Source organism: Schistosoma haematobium, chromosome 4, assembly GCF_000699445.3.
Source record: "Schistosoma haematobium chromosome 4, whole genome shotgun sequence".
Classification (NCBI taxonomy): domain Eukaryota; kingdom Metazoa; phylum Platyhelminthes; class Trematoda; order Strigeidida; family Schistosomatidae; genus Schistosoma; species Schistosoma haematobium.
In genome coordinates this window covers 16,334,928-16,356,164 of record NC_067199.1, presented here as the reverse complement: position 1 = coordinate 16,356,164, position 21,237 = coordinate 16,334,928, and the positions used below count along the sequence as shown (strand labels likewise).

The 21,237-nt window shown below is 29.9% G+C and overlaps 1 protein-coding gene across 1 annotated transcript in view; it reads right to left on the bottom strand.

The window, feature by feature from the left end:
• Window positions 1–14,766: 14,766 nt before the first annotated feature.
• MS3_00007518 (uncharacterized protein) overlaps window positions 14,767–21,237 on the bottom strand; it is a gene marked incomplete at both ends in the record, with an annotated part of 36,150 nt that continues 29,679 nt past the window's right edge. Inside the window, one exon of the mRNA XM_051215806.1 lies at window positions 14,767–17,319. Coding sequence (XP_051066340.1) covers window positions 14,827–17,319 — 2,493 coding nt within the window. The remainder of the gene's footprint in view (window positions 17,320–21,237) is intronic.

Sequence of the window (21,237 nt, the reverse complement as noted above, 5' to 3'; positions counted from 1 at the left end):
TATTGCGGTGAGACCATAATTTATGGACGGCCTTTGAGCGACGCTAAAGTGACCTTGCGAATGTCTACCTACATACAAGGGCTAAATGAGGGATTTAAAGCAGTTTGAAGAATAAGGATTACGATTTACAGTTGATGGTTAGGGTTAAAAATGAGATTTATGGTTTTCATCACAAAGTGATATTAAATATAATGCCAAGACTCTATTTAGTCAAATGGGTGAATGAATTTCACGCCAAAATCTAAGACCTGTTATCGTAAATATGATTGGTCCGTCCATAAATTATAGTCTCGTCCCTATTGCTCAACTACTACAAAGCTTATCATAAACTTTGATGAAATATAGAATAAATAAATCGCTAGCCAGTGCAACAGTACATGTTTTTCTATTTTAAAACTACAATTTTTCTTTTGTTGCTAAAAAAATCCATAATATTCTCAATTCCTTTATGAATAGATATCAGGCTACACTAGATCCATAGATTCATACTGGATTTCCCTTACAAAGTATTCTGTTGAGATGCATACTCAAATAAATGCTAACTAACATTATTATTTATTTTTAAAACTAAGGCTAATGTTTATGGTGTTTTGGTAACTTTGAGATTACCTACATACATAAAGTTTGATAATAAATTCGTTAACAAGAGATTCCTTCACTAACTTTGTGTTTTTTTCTATTTCACTTCACTTATGATATTTCGAACTGCTGTTCAAAGTATCAGCGTTCGGAATACTTAAAAATGATATGCATCAGTTACTATGTCACTTGAGTCCTTTTAAATTTTGTAACCTAAAACATACTAATCTGTGCTACATTAGGCTGTTGCTTTAAAAGTGAAATATAGATGATTAGTTGATATTTGTACAGTTGTGACGATTTTGAAAATCTGCTGGAGTTTCGACTATCATTTATGCTTGCCTTTTCTAGAATATTGCCATCTAAGTTTTATAAGACCATAAATAGCTTGTTCATATTCTTCTTTTGCTCTTCTCTCCATTAAACCTTTTTGACGATTAAGTAGAAAACCAGGATTATTATTCAAATACCAATTCAAGAATCTGATGAAGACCTGTCAAGGGTTAAACATTGAATAGTCACTTAAAGTAATGAAGTTAACTGTTACTACTTTTACTACTACTACTACTACTACTACTACTACTACTACACTAGCTAATTAATTTATCGATGCAAATTATGAATTAATAGTGATATTATAAAATGGTATATTACTTTTTCATATATTTATTAAAGTATTAAGTAAATGAACATTACTAACAATAGTGATAATAACGACATTTAATTAATTCTTACTTTGGTATCAAGACAATAACTAAAATTGGAATACCAGTTGAAATTAAGTGAATAAATTGTTATTGTAGTTACTGTAATGTGATAACAGACTGGTTACAATTCAGTCAATAACTGATCGGATAACAATGATGTGATCAGCTTATTAGGCATGGATTCAAGTTGGTTTTTATTTACTTTACTCGGATGTTTATTGTATATTATCAAAACTCCCACTTCTTTCTTATACTATTTATTATTCTCTCCAACCTCACCACTTTTATTATTCAGACGGTATATTTGCATACGTGAATAGGCCTAACTTAAATGAGGGTAGGATTCATGTATATATATATATTCTCATATCTTGATGACGTGTCCCCGGACATATGTTACTTTCAACCTCATGAGAGTCATTAAATAGTCATAAAATAACGACATTCCAGACAGGTTTGTCACACTCATTCTCTGATAAACACATGCATATACTAATACATTTATTTTTCATTGCATACAAACAAATATACTTTCGCTAATAAATGATAAATACAAATATTCAGTAACTGTTTACTTAAAAGAAATCACTCGGAACACTGTCTTAAACAGGTTAAAAAATAGGAGATACAATGAACATAAAATAAAGGAAAATGTCGAATAATTCAGTGTAAACATGAGTAAATTAATGTACGGTGTAAATACTTAGATTTATTTAAGAAACATAGGTTTTTTCAAGTAAAGTTGAATGGTGGCTAATAATGGAATTTTAGTCGCTTATTTTGACCTATTTGCTTTTCGTCAGAAAGATGTATCTGCATCTTAATGTTAGCTTTGGTACAGGGGCTCGAACCACGTGTCTTTAGCTTTCGTTGCCTAACACATTATTCACTGAGCTGTTGAGTTTAAACAGCCACTAGATTGTGTTGTGATGATATATTTTATTATTTATTTGTTTGGATTTGAGTTTTCATATTGTTGGTGTTGAGGAATTGAATGTGATCTGTTTTTGTTGCCATATGTGCATTCTGTTCCGATTGCTTCGATATAGCCATTCGGTTACGAGTTATGAATAGAATAAGTGTGTACCCTTCAAAATGATCATAAATTAACAGTTGAATTTACTAAAACAAATACGAATATTTGTATTAATTTGAAGCAAATTTATTTGAATAAGTGTATTTTCATTATTGACACATGAAATTAGACTTATTGTGACATGGTGTTAGACATGCGGTTATCAAAAGTTTAAAAGGTCAGTATATATATATTCATAAATTATTTTTAATTGTTTTGTACTAATGAAGAAATGAAACGTCATTAAAATTATGACTTTATTTAAAGTATGATTACTCCAACTATTTGAGGTCCGAACAATGAAAAGAAGAAAGCCGATCTATAATTTTTAACGATAGAATGATTAAATTGTGAACTATGTGTGGCCAGAAGTAGTGCTTACACATTATTAGGAGGGGCAATCGGAACTGTTACACTTTGAGTTCCATTCTTTAATCAAACTTTTTCCTTCAGAAATATTCCTAGTTTAACCTTCTGTTGAATTCTAGATTTTCCTCCCCTTTATCCTTGTCATCATATCGATTCCATCTAAATACATTAATGTAAGATTTGGCAATTCGCACTATTGCCAAGTCCTAAGGTAACTGACCGAAAGCAGAAGAACGATGTCGAAAGTTTCATATCTGGGGTAGTTGGAGAATATAGCAAATGCGTACATCATTCAAGTGAGTTTTATGTATCATGTAGATACAAAGACCTCATTTAGTGAATTTTCACAATTTTGTACCCACACAAACATTTCTTCGGATGTATATCAAACATCAGTAGTTATCTCACTTTTGAAACGAATTCATATGATTTTGCGGTCCATTTAATCAAAAATCAGCTTTCTTAGAAAAAAGAAAGGTTATAGGATGCAATAATGTATCTGAATATGTCTATATTCGAAGACTAAAGCGAATATTTTATGGTAAGAAGCTACTTAACGTGATATTTACTGCTGGTGAGTAAAATTTCAACCGAAGGAAATAATGTCTGTTTGGATAAATATGATTTTTTGTAATGACTAGTTTTCACACGCTGAGTCAGCATATTTTATCTGGTAATAGAAAGTATTTTAGAATTAACCAATTATATGAACATTTATATAAATCCCTTTGCTAAAAAGAACATTCTTCATCAGTCATTGCTTTAATATTTAACAGTTCTTTATTATTTAATTCACAATACACTGATTTTCTGTTTGTTATACAATTAACAAAATATACTAACAAGTCATTTGACTATTGTGATTTTCAATAGTTGAGATCATGAGTCAGTTAAAGCTAAACCATCATGGAAAACCTGGAAGCACTGGACGGCCCACAATAGGACGAAACGGCCGTCCAGTGCTTCCAGGTTTTCCATGATGGTTTAGCTTTAACTGACTCATGATCTCAACTATTGAAATTACTGCAATCTCCACAAAACCCCTTCTGATATTGTGGTTTTGTTAATGGAATTCGAGCTTCATAATATCGCGGTATTCAAACATTAGATTTTTTGAATAAACTATTTGTATTCATGTTACAACAATGTCATGATCCCTTCATTTCATTTAATACTTTCCAATGACAATAATTTGTTTTAGTCTAAATGTTATAGTGAAAAGTATTAAAATGTTTTAATAAACAGTTTGAGTTCCATTAAAAGTTTTAGAATAAATCCTTGGAAAAGCTTGAACCAGATTACCAGGCGAAACGTTGGAATTACTTCAAATTCCTTCGCTGAGATTTTACAAATACATTCTTCCCCTTATAAGTCAACTAAGTTTGAAGTAAATCGTCTCAATAAGATCCAAAAAGGTATTAGAAATTAAAGTGACAAACTCAGTAATATACAGGATTCTATTAAATATTAAGAGGAGACTACAAAAACAAATTAAGCTATTTAACAGGTTGACTAGTTGGCAATGATTGATAAATGTTATATATGGGATTGTAATATATATCTTACAACGAATTCTCTGTATTGAACCCTCTCTTCTGAGTTTTTCTTAAAACTAAATAACTACACTTAAAAATGGAGTTAAAGAATGATAGGAACTTACTTAAACTTTTCATATGCACCATGTCATTAGAATTAGTTGCTAGATCTACGTTGTTTTTATGTAATCATGGTTAAGTTACTAAGTCTATCATGTTCTTTAGTAGCTTAGGTCAGATTAAAGGTATAGATGCATGTGGACTTAAAAATCTTATTGCTTTCATATTCTGTTAACAACAATTGAACTGTTAATAATACATTTGTCAATTTCATCATTTTTAATTTGGTTCTATTTGTTTTCTACTTCATCAAAGACTGAATAAAAACTGGACAAGTGGAATTTTTAGAATTTTCTGTCGATTAACTATCAATATGTTAAATGTCATCACTTAACCAATTACGTAATCACGAAAAATAAACTGGCAAACAATGCCAACAAATTTCAATAACAATAAAATAAAGATAGGAATAATCTGTCTACCTAATTACTGTTTATTTAAACTAGTTTAGACTGAAAGACTGGTAAATAAATGATTATTAAAACAGAAGAAAACAGGATCATAGGTACTCTACGAATAAGTGAAAATTTGGCGATTAATTCGAGCAAGAATAATACGACTGTTTACTGCTTCACTAGTTACACGTCTACGTTCGATTTCTAATGCGAAAAAAAACAGTGGTGTACAAACATTCTCTAGCAATATACTTTATATTCCCTATGTTTTTCTATATTTGGAAAAGAGGTTAAATCAAGTCAATTGATTGTAGATAATTTTGGATGTTTTAGTAACTTGTTACAATTTCTTACTACAAACTACAACAGGCGGCAGACTACTAGTGTCGTTAAGATTCTTCACAACGTGATCCGAACGACGTTTGATATCACTTTATAAATATTGCATAAACCATTCTAATCTGTAGTAATGTACCTTCTTTTTCACCTTTTTATACTTTATCGCTATTGTTTCTTTTTTGTCAGATAAGTATACTTCTAACGCTCCTCAAGTGTTTAGCAGAGATTTGACAATCAATCTAAATTCTGCTGGAGCTGAGAAAAGAAATAAATAATAGATCTTCCATATACGTTTTGTCGAAACTTTAGTCGTTAGATAATAGAAGATTTAAGTGTAATGTTTTGCCTTTCAGGTTGACAAATAGAAGCTATACGATAGATGTTGGTGACATGAATATATGTTTTAATAGTCAGTACGGGGTCGTGGAAATCGTTGAATTTCATTTAAATCATAAACTGATTACAGTTAGACAACCAATGATGAAGAATCCCATACTAGGAAGAAATGGGCGTCCAAAGCTTCCAGGTTTTAAGTGTGTCTATGACTTTAATCTGTTCGAAATTTGAATGATATATAATAATAATTAAATATAGCCTTGAAATATTCTATCGGTAGTTTTTTACTAAGATACGGTTCACTATCCATTCTGAGCACTGCCGTTAATAAATATCAGCCTAGTTGCTTTTGCTCAAACCATACTGTCTGACTATTAAACAGTTTAAACTTGACAGATTTCTTAAATATTAATGATTATATGCGAGGAAAAAGTTACTGATCTATATGAAATTAGTTTTAGAAATCTGAATAAAAAACTGGTGTAAACTACTATAATTGAATGTATATTTAATTAAAACGAACTATAAAATGTTATCTGATAATCAAATTTGTTTAACCTTATATTCAAGGTAATGTGGGTTTTTTAAGTCACAGAAATTAGGTTATAGTGGTTTACATCATAATTCTGCTCACCGCTCTCTCTCTCTTTCTTTCTTTCTTTCTCTTGCTCTCCTTCTATATTCCTATTTGACCTCTTTTTAAGATTCGCCAATAAGATATCCAGAATATTAAATTAATTCTTTTTTGAAGAGATTTCAATACTAGGTCATGTGAAATTGTTCGCTGAACTTTACTATAGAATAAAGAGTAAACTTCAACAACGGATAAGATATTTCAGGATGACTTTCAAATCAACAGTATAAATTTTATGACTGAGACTTTATATTCTTTTGCGTAGAAATAAAAAGAATACTAAATCGTTCAATAAACTAAGGTCATATTAATGATGATTATCATCAGTGGAGTACAATTTTTTTTCCTTATATCCTATTCAGTTGTAAAATTATCTACTACATGTGTCTATTCTTGTAGTCAAAGTGATGTATATCTGTGTATATGTATTCAGTTAAGTAACCTTGAACAAGAATAAAATTTTGATGTACACTACAGTTGGCATAACATATTTACAAACGGCTTTAATTACGAATATACTAGACAAAACTCTATACAAGACAATTTAGAACGATATGTGTATAGGTTATGGTCATAAAATCATATGTAGTCTGATTTTTTTTTGAACGTGAAAACGAGAGAAAAAAAGAAACGTTTTACAAGACATACTACGAAGAGAGAGAAAGAGAGAACAAAACGCAGTCAATAAAAAAAACAAAACACGAACAATAAAAGTAATTAAACATATTGGAAAACAATCATACAGAAATCAGTAAAAACACTTTCCAAGCATTTTATCGATTTCTATCATCAATTCTTTCAATTATAAAATGATCATTAGAAAGTTGAACAAGTGATGTTGTTTTAAAAATCTATATAAATTTCCTTTAAAAACGATTGATTTTAAGAGAGATGAAAATTAAAATGGTTTAAATAGATTATTGATCATAAAGAAAATGCAACTGTCATTTAAATATTTTATGATCAATTAATTTATTGATTTACTAAATATATTCGATTAAATTCTATTGATATTGATTTGTTTTAATTAGTGTGAATTCAAAATATTGATCATATTTTGTTAACATAAAATATAATTGGCTGATTATTATTATTATTATTATTATTATTATTATTATTCTCATATTGTTTTAAGCTTATCAATAGAAAGTGTTTGACTAATAATTTTACATGTTAGAATATTTGAGCCGATTCAAGTTTTGCAAGGGGACCACCAGTAGATGTAACGAACAGTTATACTTAGAAGATAATAGTAATTTTATTATAATCGATAAAAGAACATTCTGATTGTTAAAACAATAGGTTTTGATATATTTATCGATTATAGTTGGTAGTGGAATACATAACTCGCTATTCATTCTATAAGAGACTCGTCTGATGGATGCAACTACATCCACGTGTTGAGTTGGGTTTAATCTTGGGTAAATTTGAAAGCCTAAATTGCTGATGATTATCAAGCTAGGAGACAATAGTTGTCCAGTGCTTTCTAACTGATTTTCCAACGAACTGAAAGATAAAATTAAAATTATCTTTCAATTCAACAATATTCCAGCAACTTTAATGCAGTAAATAACCAATTCAAATTATATCTAAATTTCTTACTTCAGATGTTCTGATGGTCCGGTTCAAAGTTAAATTTTCATCGTATTTTAAAACTTCTAAATTGATCAAGATGTTTAAGTGATAAGTGTATTTTTGAATTCATTTTAACTTTGCTTAATATCAGATGGTTTTATAGATCGTGATTTTATTTGGTTATGAATTTTGGTTAAAACCTACAAGTACAGTGGTATGCAACTCCTGAATATAGTTTAATGTTAATTGTATCAAATCCCCTTGTTATGGTATAGCTTTCAAACGACCCCGGACTGACACTAATAATTAATATCTTAAGTTCCAAATAACTTGCTATCAAGTTTAGTATGATCCTTAATAACATGAGTCTCAGTTACATAGTACAACACTTGAGGAATATGTCATTTAACGTGACAGTTTGTGTAACACTAAAATTACCGGTTAAGCATATCCGTGTTTTTAAACCTTCATAGTTACATAGAGCTATCATATTTCTACTTCAGATCTTGAAATGAACAGTAAGCAGGTGACAGTGAAAAGTTTAAAGATTCATTGATTCTCAATGACTGTTTTGATAATGATTTAGTCCATGTTAAATAAAGTTAGTTGGTTATTTAGTTACATAAAAATATTCAATCACATCTTTAAATCCTATCTTTTGCTCTGTCTGTTAGCTAATATTTCATATCAAGACTGAATAAAACATAAATGATAAAAGAGTTATCGATTTTCACTTGTTACTATTCAATTATATTATTAATTTTCCTTAGCTATTTTTTAACGATGTAGTTTATTGCCATTTCCGCCTGCAGTTCTTTTAGAGTTACTGACGGTCCCAAGCCCGGGTGAAGAAGGAGGGATGTGCATGAGGTCGGCAACCTCATTCCGTAGAAAAAATATTGCTAAGAAAACGTCAACCAGATTAAACAAATTAAACAATTTAACCTCTACCCTAGGAGTTGAAGGAAGAATTATGATGCCTCAGGATAAAAGCCCTGATTCTTCGGAAATCATGAGGCCGATATCCCTTCTAAAAATCAGAGAAACAATTTTTAGGTACATTGAACATCCGGACAATGTGGGAGACCGGAAAGACCAGTCAAATAGAAACGGAAATGAGCAGATACAAATTGGCAGTACTCAGAATCAGCAAAACCCATTGGATCCAAGCTGAACAACAAAGGCTAGATATGGGAGAGATGCTGCTATACTCCGTTCACGAAGATGAGAATGTTCCACACACTCAGAGAGTTGCTGTAATGTTGTCCAAAGAAGCACGAAATACACTTGTAGGATGGGAATCTCATGGATCCAGAATCATGAAAGCACCGTTGGAAACAAAGAAAAAGGGAATTACAATGAATGTTATCCAGTGTTATGCACCCAAAAATGATAGCAACGACGACAATAAAGATCAATTCTATGATAGATTGCAATCAATCGTAGCGAAGTGTAGCAGCCTCTGCATCAGTAGACCTCAACATACACAAAGGAAAAAGCAACATCCTCAAATACAACACAGAGAACACCAACTCAATCACACTCCATGGCGAAATCATGGAAAATGTGAAATCCTTCACCTTCCTGGGAAGCATCATCGATGAACAAGGAGGATCGTATGCAGACGTAAAGGCAAGGATTGGCAAAGCAAGAACCACATTTCCACAATTATGGACCATATGGAACTCAAAACAACTGTCTACAACCCAACATCAAATTCGGAATCTTCAATACGAACGTCAAGACAGTCAGTTCTACTGTACGGAGCTGAAACATGGAGAACTACCACAACCATCATCAAAAATGTACATGTATTTATGAATAATTGCCTATGCAAGATACTCAATATCCGTTGACAGGAATCCATCATCAATAGCTTATTGTGAGAGAGAAAAAACCAGCTTCCATCTCTTGAAGAAATTAGGAAAAGTAATCGGAGGTAGACAGGACATAAATTACAGAAATCATCAAATTTCATCAGGATACCAAGCACTAACTTGATATCTTCACGGTAAGCGGAAAAAACGAAAGCCAAATAACACATTACGTCGGTAAATGGAAGCAGATAGGAAAAGGATGAATAACAACTGGAAAGAAGTGAGAAAGATTGCCCACGACAAGGTAGGATGGAGAATGCTATTGGGCGGCCTATGCTTATCCACGAGGAGTAACAGGCGTAAGTAAGAAGTAAGTATGTAATTTTATTGTCGAATTTTATTTCAAAACAAAAGAAAATAATTTATTAGAGAGATATGTTAACAGGCAGTTTATTTGTTTAAACAAACAGTCATGAGAATTTCAATGATTTTTAATTTTTTCATTCATATCATTTGAATTTAATTCAGACATGCAAACTGTTGTTTTTTTAATTCATTGTAAGTGATAAAAATTAATTTTTATATTATTTGTTCACTGATAATCGACAGAGAAATCTGGTATAAACGTTTAGTTTTAATGAGGACTGATAAGTTAAGTATCCTCACTCAAGTGTTAGTATTTTCTTGTAGAACTGAATCCAGATTATATTACTTCAGATATTAAAGTAAAATTCATGATGGAGTACTCATTACTTCTTTAAAGAATATTTATCGCTCGTGGTGTCTGTCCTTTTACATATTTAATTTTCATCTTCAAGGTCAGTAGAAGGATGTCAAAGGCAGTTAGACTGCATCTCCTTAATATTGACGAAGCAATAGCTTTATGTCTGGGAAAACCAGGATTGTGTGTCCGAAAAATATAGATATTTCACTAGTAATAATATGAATGAGATTTCTGTTTCGTTATGATAACAGTAAATAAACAATCACGTATTGTTTATTCAATAAAAATTTCTATGCATTGTAACGTATTTCTTCAAAGATTCCTGTATAAAATAAATCTAATATCACTGAGACTAATTTCCTATTTATATATGGATAAGCAAACGCTCAATGCCTGCAAGAAGTTGTATCTTTCTTAAATAAATGCTCGTAACTATGTGACCACATCGAAACAATCCCTTAAGGATCAACATATGCAGATTAAAACTGATTTATTGTAGTCTTTAATATCAACAAAGGGAAAATACAAACTCTGACAAATAAAATTTAAACTCATTGCACAAGTTATTGACTCTGTGGACTCAGCCTGATAAACAACGCGTTGATATCTGAATTAAAAGGTTTTGGATACAGGTACATCCAGCGGACAATCCTCAAACAGGGTGAAAAGTTGGTTCTCGATTCCATCACTAGTCACTCTTTAACTTTTATAAATACTCCATAGTTTGTTATTTTTGATCATTTAATGTAGCCTTGATACAAATTCCTCTAAAATGTTTTGTAGAGATCATTATACAGTGTAAAAGCATTATGCTTTCTGTATTGAACAGCTTAATTACTAAGCTTTCATTAGTTTTCGAAGCAACATTACCATATACTTCAAAAATAACATTTTTTTCGATATCTTCCACCAAGACATTGAAAGCTTCATCGGTCATTTTATTCAGCTCAAAGAAGAAAATGTTTCCGAAACCCTGATCGTAGACTATAAATTTTCTCTATCATCTCAAATCATTGATAAATCTTAGAGGTAGCTTTCTTGATGAACTGATGATACTTGGAAAACCATTAATAATCAGAAACTATTGAATATTTATTTTATTTCTTATTTGGACCTCTCTGAAGCATGCAATCCATAGGTACACATGAAATCGAATCTGAAACCTTTGAACCTCCTGAGTAGCCAGAAATTAAAAAATAAAAACTAGATTTCCAGTGTTCTACGGTATTCAGCGGTTTTCCAGGTGACCTCAGTTCATGATACTAGTTATCTTCAAAGTAACTGTTATCATTAACACTGTTCACTTTACTTCTATTCAATTTATCTTATGAGAAATATATTCATACAATCTCTAAAGCACAATTGAACGTGAAGAAGGATGACAGTAAACAGTAATTTTTCAGTATAATATTATTGATACCAATTATTAACCGTTCCCAGTTTATCACTAATTAATTGAATAATACTTATAACAATAATAATAAAATGTCAGCTTCAATTGTATCATTCATGTTTATTGAACAATGACCTTGACAAATAATGAATTCATTCAACCTAGTCATTTGAATCAGTTAAATAACCAATTTAGTCAATCATTCAATTAATTCATTATGATATGATTATTGAGCTTTAATTATCTATTAAATAAGTCAACATTTTAAGGCATTATTCATTATTACATTTTATTACTATTCTTATTCATTATATAATAATGATAAAATAATTCATTGTATATAAGCATTGTGATATATTTCTTTTACATATTAGTAGTGCACCATCATTTCAATTGATAAACTGTTATGATTATAAATAGTAATTAAAATAAATATCAGACTAAATAAAGTTACAATTGCTTATTTGAATTATTATTATTATTACCAATTCGACACGGCTAATAAGACATAAATATTACGTAAATGAATCCAAGTCGTATAACATGAATTTATTATCAAGTGTCAATCAATGCCCTTATGTATTTGTTTATATCTAGTTAAAAATAAAGCACAAATGAATATATTTTAACTTAAATATTCATCAGTTATGGAACTGTAGCATCGAGGTTTTGTTTGTGTGTACCTAATTCTAGTAATTGTGCTAAAAAATATATATATATATTAGGCACATAGATAATTTTCTCTGGAAATCGATTTATTTTATAATTGTCTGACATCATTAAAGTGAATAGTGAAAATTAAAGGTTATAGAATAATTATTTTGTCGTGATTCAGAATGATTCAACAGTTTGGGCATAACATTCGAACAGGATTAAACTAATCAGTTGTAGATCTTGTGGTAAACGCTATAAACACGAACCAATGGTTTTGAATTTTTTGTCGAATTCAATTAATTTCAGTATAATCATAACCCGATCAATGTTGGGCCATCATTGAAAACATGGAAGTAATTGGCGCCTATTTCATTACGGTATGGGACTCTTCATCAGTGCGTATCAACGACCTCACATGCGGGAGTTGAACCAAGGACCACTGAGCCGGCATCCAGTGGTGTTTGTGTCTAACTCCAGTCAATCCACGATATTACGAGACCATCTTCCTTTGTCTTCGGTGGATAGCTGTCTGACACCCGACACGGTTAAACTCTAATTGTCACGGCCTCTTACTAGGACTCCAAGAATTTCCTCTCAAATCTAGTCATTAATCTGGTAATACTTTACAACAGATATTATCGACTAATTGCGAGGTACATAGTTAATTCATTTTGTACCGGCTGTTGGCACTTTAGAGATCTCTGTACTGAATTCACTTATAAAAGGCTAATAGTTCTCCTAATTTAACGAAAATTTTTAAGAAATGACTGAATAACCAATCGAAGAATGATAGCCGTTTACGAAATAAACTAAATATTAAAATATCCTCCTAGCTACATCTCTCCTAATTCGAATCATAAATCATGTAGAAATTTATTACTGTTTTATACTACATCATTTTTTCTCAATTAGCAGAGGTGAGAAAGAATTATTTACGGTAATTAATTTCTCGGTGAGAACTAGTTTAATTGTATAGCTAATTAGCTTGATTTAAGATTAAATAAAATGAATTTTCAGTTACTAAACCACTTCAGTTTGTATGATAACTGCTCTGAATTATTCTTACTAATTTTCAACTAATTTTAATTTTGGAATTGTTCATTACTACACGAATAAAACTGATATTTTGTGTATCTACATGTTAGAGTTATTTGCAATTTAAAATTTAGCTGATAGTCATTTGTAATGACCAAGGAACACATTGCGCCGCGAATTGGAAGTAGACATTAAAAGAATGGATAGCAACTGGAAACAACCTGAGAGGATAGCCCAGGACAGAGTTCTTTGAAGACTCCTGGTGAGTGGCCTATGCTCCTCTACGAGGGGTAACAGGCGTAAGTAAGCAAGTAAGCACTTTTTATACAAACACTATTCTATACTAAATTTACAGGATCATTATCCAGCAACTAAACACTGAGTTTCTGTTGAACCCACTTTATATTCGATAAAATCTCAACCATTTCAATGAACATAAACCTCATTCTCTCATCACAAAGTTTAAATCAATAGTAACTGATTTTCGAAGAATAAATTACATTTGATAAACAACTTCAGACCCATATTACATATATTTCATGATATTCGTTATCGAAGAAGAAGAAAAAAAGTGACTTTACAAAACCCTCAAAGATGATACGGGAAGCTGGAAGGCGGGAGGGAGGGAGCGAGGCAAATAGAGGAATAGTAAATTATAAAGTTTCTTTTCAATTTTGTTCAGAAACAAAAATTGTTTTCGTTTTCATCATTAATTTCTCTTTTTTTAGAAAAAAAATTGTTTCGGTTTTGTCTTAATAGTGTGAAGATGATGAAATCAAAATTCAACAATTGAAAATTCAAGTAACAAATAATAATTATAAATAATAATAGTAAATAATTATTTATATGTAAACAAACAACGTCAACAGGAAAAAACAAGGTAAATTGACTCTTTGTAAGAAATATGCTGGGTCAAGTCTTACTTTTTCATAGTTTCTGTCGTGTGGTTGTGTGCGTGTCAAGTAAGGTGAACTGAATGAGTGAATAAGCGAAGCAGAGGAAAGAAACGATAAAATATGAGACATAATGGAAAAAAATATGAGAATATGAATACTGTTATAAAAAAAATTTAATTCACAAGGTAACCAAAAAAAGCAAAACAGATATCCCAGTATTACAATCAATATATTGAAGGTGATATTGTTGTTTAATTCAAGGGAGTAATTTGTCTTATATAATTTTCTTTAAATGACACAAAATGTAAACTTTGAAATGAATATAAATCAATTTCATTTCTAATTATCAAATTATGACATAATAATATGAATAACGATTGACTAATTATTCATTATAAGAATACATGATTGTATCTAAGTCAATCGACATTCATTTGTTATGTTTAAAACTGTCTTGTAGTATAAAGAACAATATCATCTTATCCATTTCTATTTACATAATAGATATTATCTGATTAAGATATCATTCTTGTGAGTGTAAAATTTTTAAAAAAGTTTGTTAAATGAGACTAGAAATTATATTGATCATAGAATACTGATTTTAAAATATACATATTCATACAATTATTGGAATTCAAACTTATCATGTAGAAGATAAGTCTAATGAATGTGTATTCGTAGAAATCATTGGGAATGGTAGAGTGACATTATTTATATTGGTCGTATTACATAAATTACTTAAATGAATAGTAGTATTCATTGTAAATGTACCACTACTACTACTAATAACAGGAGTTATATTAGGAGATTGATTGAAAGACTGATTTATTGATTGTGTTAAATTACTTAAAACATTAGGATTATATGAATCGGTAATAGTTAACATATCATGTCCAGCTATTGAATAACCAAATGAATTTGAATTATGCAAATATGGTGAATAAAACATCGAATTAAAATCGCTATGATTAACTTGATTAAATACATTATTTAATTGATGTAATGGAGATAAATTTGTACTAGATGGTAATGAGTATTGTGTTAATGAAGGATTTCGTTTTATAGAATGATCATCTTGACCACGATCAGTAATCAAATGAAAATCTGTTTCAGGTAAATATGGATTGATTGTTTCATTTGCATTCATATTACATGAACTATTAAGTTGTGATGTATAAGTTGAGAAAGTACACGAATCATTACTTTCAGAGAAATTTAATTGATTTGAATTATGTGAACCTTTCGAGAATGGATTATATACGTTCATCGATGTTGGTAAATAAGATAAATTAGATTGATCTAATTCACAATTATGTTGATCGGCTGTAGAGCTTTTTAAGGAATGAAATATATTTTTTCGAAATGACACTTCATGATCTATGCTACTTGAAAATGACTCACTACTTTGATCGATATCATCTGATACCGTAGCACTCACTTCCGTATCAGGATTGGTTGACTGTAAGGGATATGACCCTGGAGGAGGTGATAAGAATTTATTAGTAGTTGATGTAGATATAGGAGGCCAACAGGTAGTTAATTGTGTTCCTAATGCTGATGTCGTTGTTAAGGTAGGTAAAAAGGAGTAATGAGAGATTGGTGAACAGTCAAGATTAAATGTGTAACTATGATTAGACTCTACTGGACCCATATAATAATCAGAGTCATTTACTGTGAATGGATTTAAATTGTAATTCATAATATTCATTCTGCTTCTTGAAGGCACACCTATTGATGTAGGAGTATTAATATTTGTGGTTATAACAGTATTAGTAGTTAGGTCTACGGTTGATTCATTACTATCATACAAAATATGTGGATTCATCTGTGGTAACGTATTAAAATTTTCACTACAGTTCAATGATTTTTGAGAATAACTCTCTGTTGGACATGTTTTTAGAATAGAATCGTTTTCTCTAGAACTTCCATTTGAATGTATAAAATCACATATTTCAGATTGATTGATATTTAAACAGTGTTGTTTATGCAAATGGTTGTGATGAGCATCATCTCTTTGTTGTAATCGACGGTTAGATGTTAAATAAGTTGATTTTAAATCAATTGTTGGATGGAAAGAACTATTAAACATTGAACATATTGGATGATAGTCTGTCTGTAAATCTGATTTGGGAGATGAAGATAATCTTGTGAAATGATTTGTTGATTCAGTGGATGTTCTTATTGTTGGGATTGACGTTGATAATGATGGTGACGATAAATTCATATTGTATTCTTTTATAATGTTATTATTATTATTATTATTACTAACCAATGGCCATCCCATATGAGAACTTAAATGTTTACTTTGACTTGGATTAACTAATTGGTTTCTCAACGATTCTTTTAAAGGATCAAATAATAAATCACGATTCATATTGACCGGATTAAAATTGAATTCTGAATTCATTAAATTATTCTCAATTGATGAATTATAGTAAAATGGAGGGAATAATTCATGGGAGAATTTATTAAATTTCGTACGATTATAAAGTTTATTATTATTATTATTATTATTATCATTATTATTACTTACATCTGTAATTGATGGATGACTACCTTCATAATCATTTATTGATTCAATAAAGTATGATGATGCATTTGAATAGATGTCTGAACTTAAATTAAGAAATTCATGTTCGATTTTCAACTTCTCACTTCTTACAGAATCCTCATCATATTCTTCAATAGTTGAATCCGAAGTTTTATCTATTTTTTTCATAAATGCAATTTGTTTTAACTGTCCTTTTAAGTTCATTTCATTATTATTATTGTTGTTGCTATAGTGATGACGATGACTGTCAAAATTATTTATAATTCGATTGTATTGTTGTTCATGAGGATGGTGATGATTGCCTTCAATTTCTTTCTTTTCCTCATCTTCTCCCACTTCCTCCCCCTCATTATCCTCTTCTTCTTCTTCCTCGTCATCTTCGTCATCTTCAATTTGCCCGTCTTCATCATCTTCTTCATCATCATCACCATCTTCTAGCATACATTCAACACTTTCTTTACCGGTGATATCATTACCAGTTTCTGAAAGACTACTGGTTATTCCATTATTATTACCAGTTGGATTATGATTACGTGACTGTAATTTCTTTTTCTTCATACGTCTATTTTGAAACCAAACTTTCACCTAAAACGAATGTGAAAACAAACAAACAAAAATAAGTACACCAAATACGTTGAAAAAATAACTTAACAGACGAAAACCTGTTGGAAACAACCCACTAATTATTGCTTTATTCAGTATATATATTTTCTAGAACACCTATGTTTTATCATATTTTGTAAGTAAAATAAAATAGGAACAAGTACAAAAAACAACGAACTCAGAATTCAGTAAATTATCAGTGTCTCTTGAATATTTGAGATCACAGAATATAATTTATAGGTTCTTTGTAGAATCTCTTCAACCACCTGACGTGTTTAGCTCTTCAGTATTTATTACCATAGTATCTAATAACTAGTCGATTAAGTGACTTTGATTTCTGTGATTAGAGTTATTTTCAGTATATGAATAGTCAATTCATAATTAAGCAAATGCTTTTTGGTATGATAACTAACTAAAGGAGCACTTCATCAAACCTTTTGTTCTGAAAACCTTTTATATAATTATTTCAATTTCAGACAAATCGTTATCAAAAATTTTGGACCATAAATCTCCTACTTATAATGATTAGAAAACGAAATGTTATAAAATCGAATCACTTTCAGGGCATTGATTGATAATAATGACTTATGAGGATAATCACCCTTTTCCAATGTTCAATGAAATTTCAATATCTGGTATTTTTGAGCACTTTTTCATTCATATAGTGGATTTGTGATGTATATGAGAGTATAATTTCTACTAGGGACTTCATTCCAATCACCTAAGGCTATCTAAATATATCTTCTGTAAATAAGACACTCTAAGGCAATCCAACTTCCTGAATGGGAAAGGTATATGGAGTGAAGGTTACAGCTTAAAGTGAAATCGCCCTTTGAAAATTAGGCTCCTTTATTGAATATCTACCCACTAAATGAACGAAAAAATGCTAGGTATTACAAACATGTTGATCCTCGAAGTATAAATATGCTAAAAATTCACAGACATGTATCTTATCCCAAAATGACAGTTACTAATCAGTACCAAACACAAAAACTGCTTTAAATGATAGTCTGAAATAATAATAGTACATATATCAGTTGTTTCACTCAGTTGAATGCTAGTCTAGTTCAATTTTTGTTAAAGTATTCTAACTTTACTAACAGTTTTGAGTGCATTAGATACTTCAAAGTTTGGATTAATTCTATTCTTTTAAACTTGGTTTGTTTTACAATAAACTTATTTTAATGGATCTGCTTTCTTTGACCTGGATAGCTTAATCTTCCCAGACAACATCATTTGATGGTTGTGCCAGTGATTTTCTCATGTAAGATAGTAAAATCCTCACGATTAAACTAGTCAGCTCATAGAACGTAATTCTATGAAAATCATCCTCCTGAGTTAAAAATCTTCTTTATCATCTTGAAATTAAGTCGGTTAAAAGATGACCTATGGAAATCATACAGGAACCATACATTTCTTTCATTTAACTTTAAAACTTATCAGTGATGAATACTTATAAACTATTATGAGACCAAGTTTAGAAACAATTGATTCTTCAGAGAATGCAGCGATAAACAATTTACAATTTTATATAAATATCGAAGTAAACTATCTCAGTCATTATTGATGAAATGATAAACATTTGAAGAAATTAAACAGAAAATATTAATTTTCACTTTTAATAGCAATGAAACAAAATCCCTTCATACTTTTAAGTTAAAATGTATTTATCAGTATAGATTTATGAAGGCTGTTGATTTTTTATTCAGATCATGGACCGATCAGTGTTAGATCACCAATAGGAACCTGGAAACACCGAACAGCCGTTTCACCTTAATATGGGACTTCTTAACACTACGCAACCACAATCCCGCACGTGAGACTCAAACTCATGGCCTCCTGTCTTGTGTGCGAATACTTAACCTCTAGACCACTGAGCCGGCATCCAACAATATTCAGTCTAACTTCAAATATATTTTTTGCTAGATTTCTAATTAACAGTTTTGTAGTCATTGCTTAGTTATAAAACTTCAATGTGTACACTACCAATAGTTGTAAAATTCCGACTAATATTCATACTGCAATGATTTGTTTTATTACTTGCTCAACTGGTAAAATTTTTGGGATCAAAACTATTCACAAATACACCTACACACATAAATTCCGTATAACTATGACCTCAATTATTTTAATTTATTCTTTTCTTTTCGATTTCCCATTTAATTGTTTGACTATATGTGATAATTCTAAAAACTCTCATTCTTATTTCATTTTTCTAATGATCATTATTTAAGCAATTATCAAATTATAGAATATGGGCTCCAGTATTTTATATAATCCATAAAAAACATGAATAAATTTTGTTTTATTAATACAAACAAATATAAAACATACTGGTAGGTATAATGATAAAAATGGAATTGTTATCAATACTGTATCCCTTTCCAAACATACATACATTCACCCAAACACATACGAAAAGCATGATTTCATATCTAATTATCTTACAGCTAACAATTTGATTGAATCTGTGTTTGCGCTTGTATATGTAGGGAGAGAATGATTGAACATAGAGTTTCCGATCCTTTCAATTAACCAGGTTTTTTATAATTTAAATCAAAGGATTGCGCAGTTATAGATAGTATTAAATGAAGAAAACATAATTAAGCAGGATAACTGACAGATATCCATTGGTAAACATTATTTATCATAGTTACAAGTTTATTTCATACGGTTAAAACGACTCAATAAATTATCTTCTGATAAAAATGTAGAAGAAAGCCAATAATAGTGGTCAATAATTATTTTTGTAATTTGATAATTTAAAAAAATATCTGTTTGTCCAGTTACAATGTTAATGTTCGAAAATTTCACTCTCGGAACTAAATAGTTTGGGAAAAATACTTTTAGTCAGTTCAATATCAAACAATTAACAAGTCTATCTGATAATTGTTATTCTTCCCAATTATAACTGTTCTTCATTACATGATTTCATAATAAATTAAATTTTATAAATTAATGTATCCTGGTTAAACGTTCGGAGATTTATTAATCTTCTTCATATACAACAGAATAGTATTATTGACTTTCATGTACTCAAAAAGTAGAGTGACACTCGATTTAATACCAAATACTTAAACTGAGTAACTAGAATGTCCTGAATCAAAATTTTGAAATGGTTGGGACGAATTAGAAGGATGTTTCTGGAATATGTTGAAAACTGATGCTGCATCCACAGAATTCAAATCTACTTCAAAATATGCGCCAAGTGATGACAATACCACTGAGAAATTCAAGACATAACTGATCTCATGTAGGAGTGAGAAGTTTACACCAAATAATCTTGGAATCTCATCTAAAATCATCTTATTCAGTCTTCGCATTATTTACATTTTAAACTCAAGAATTTTAGATAAAGTATTTTTCAAATGGAGGATATATAATATTCATAACCCTATATGTTCAAACTACTTAGATAAATTAGCCAGTTATAAAAAGACTAGGAAATTCTAACAACACCAAGAGTAATATATTCATAATTCAACTAAATTGTAAATTTTATGTTATAATTTCTCTCATAAATAGAGCTAAATAATTAAATTGTTTTCAGAAATAGATATTGACAGGTAATTATTATCTTTCGTTTATAATTAGGATAATCATAAACATCTAAGTATTTAATAATAGGAATACAATTTGTTATAGTTTTGTCGGCAAAAGAAACAGTATTAGAATAGTTTGATTATATTTCTCTAAGAATCATTGATAAACTTTCAGTTCAATTGACGAGATAATCAGTGAGAAACAGCTCTTTGAAAATTTTATATTATTCATAATACCATGAAAGTATCAGTACATATTATAATTAAGTTAATGAATTTAATTAACACTATTTCACTAAAAGTAATCTGTCCGTATAATAATATTTAATTGAATGATTTTTTACCTCAACTAAAGTGT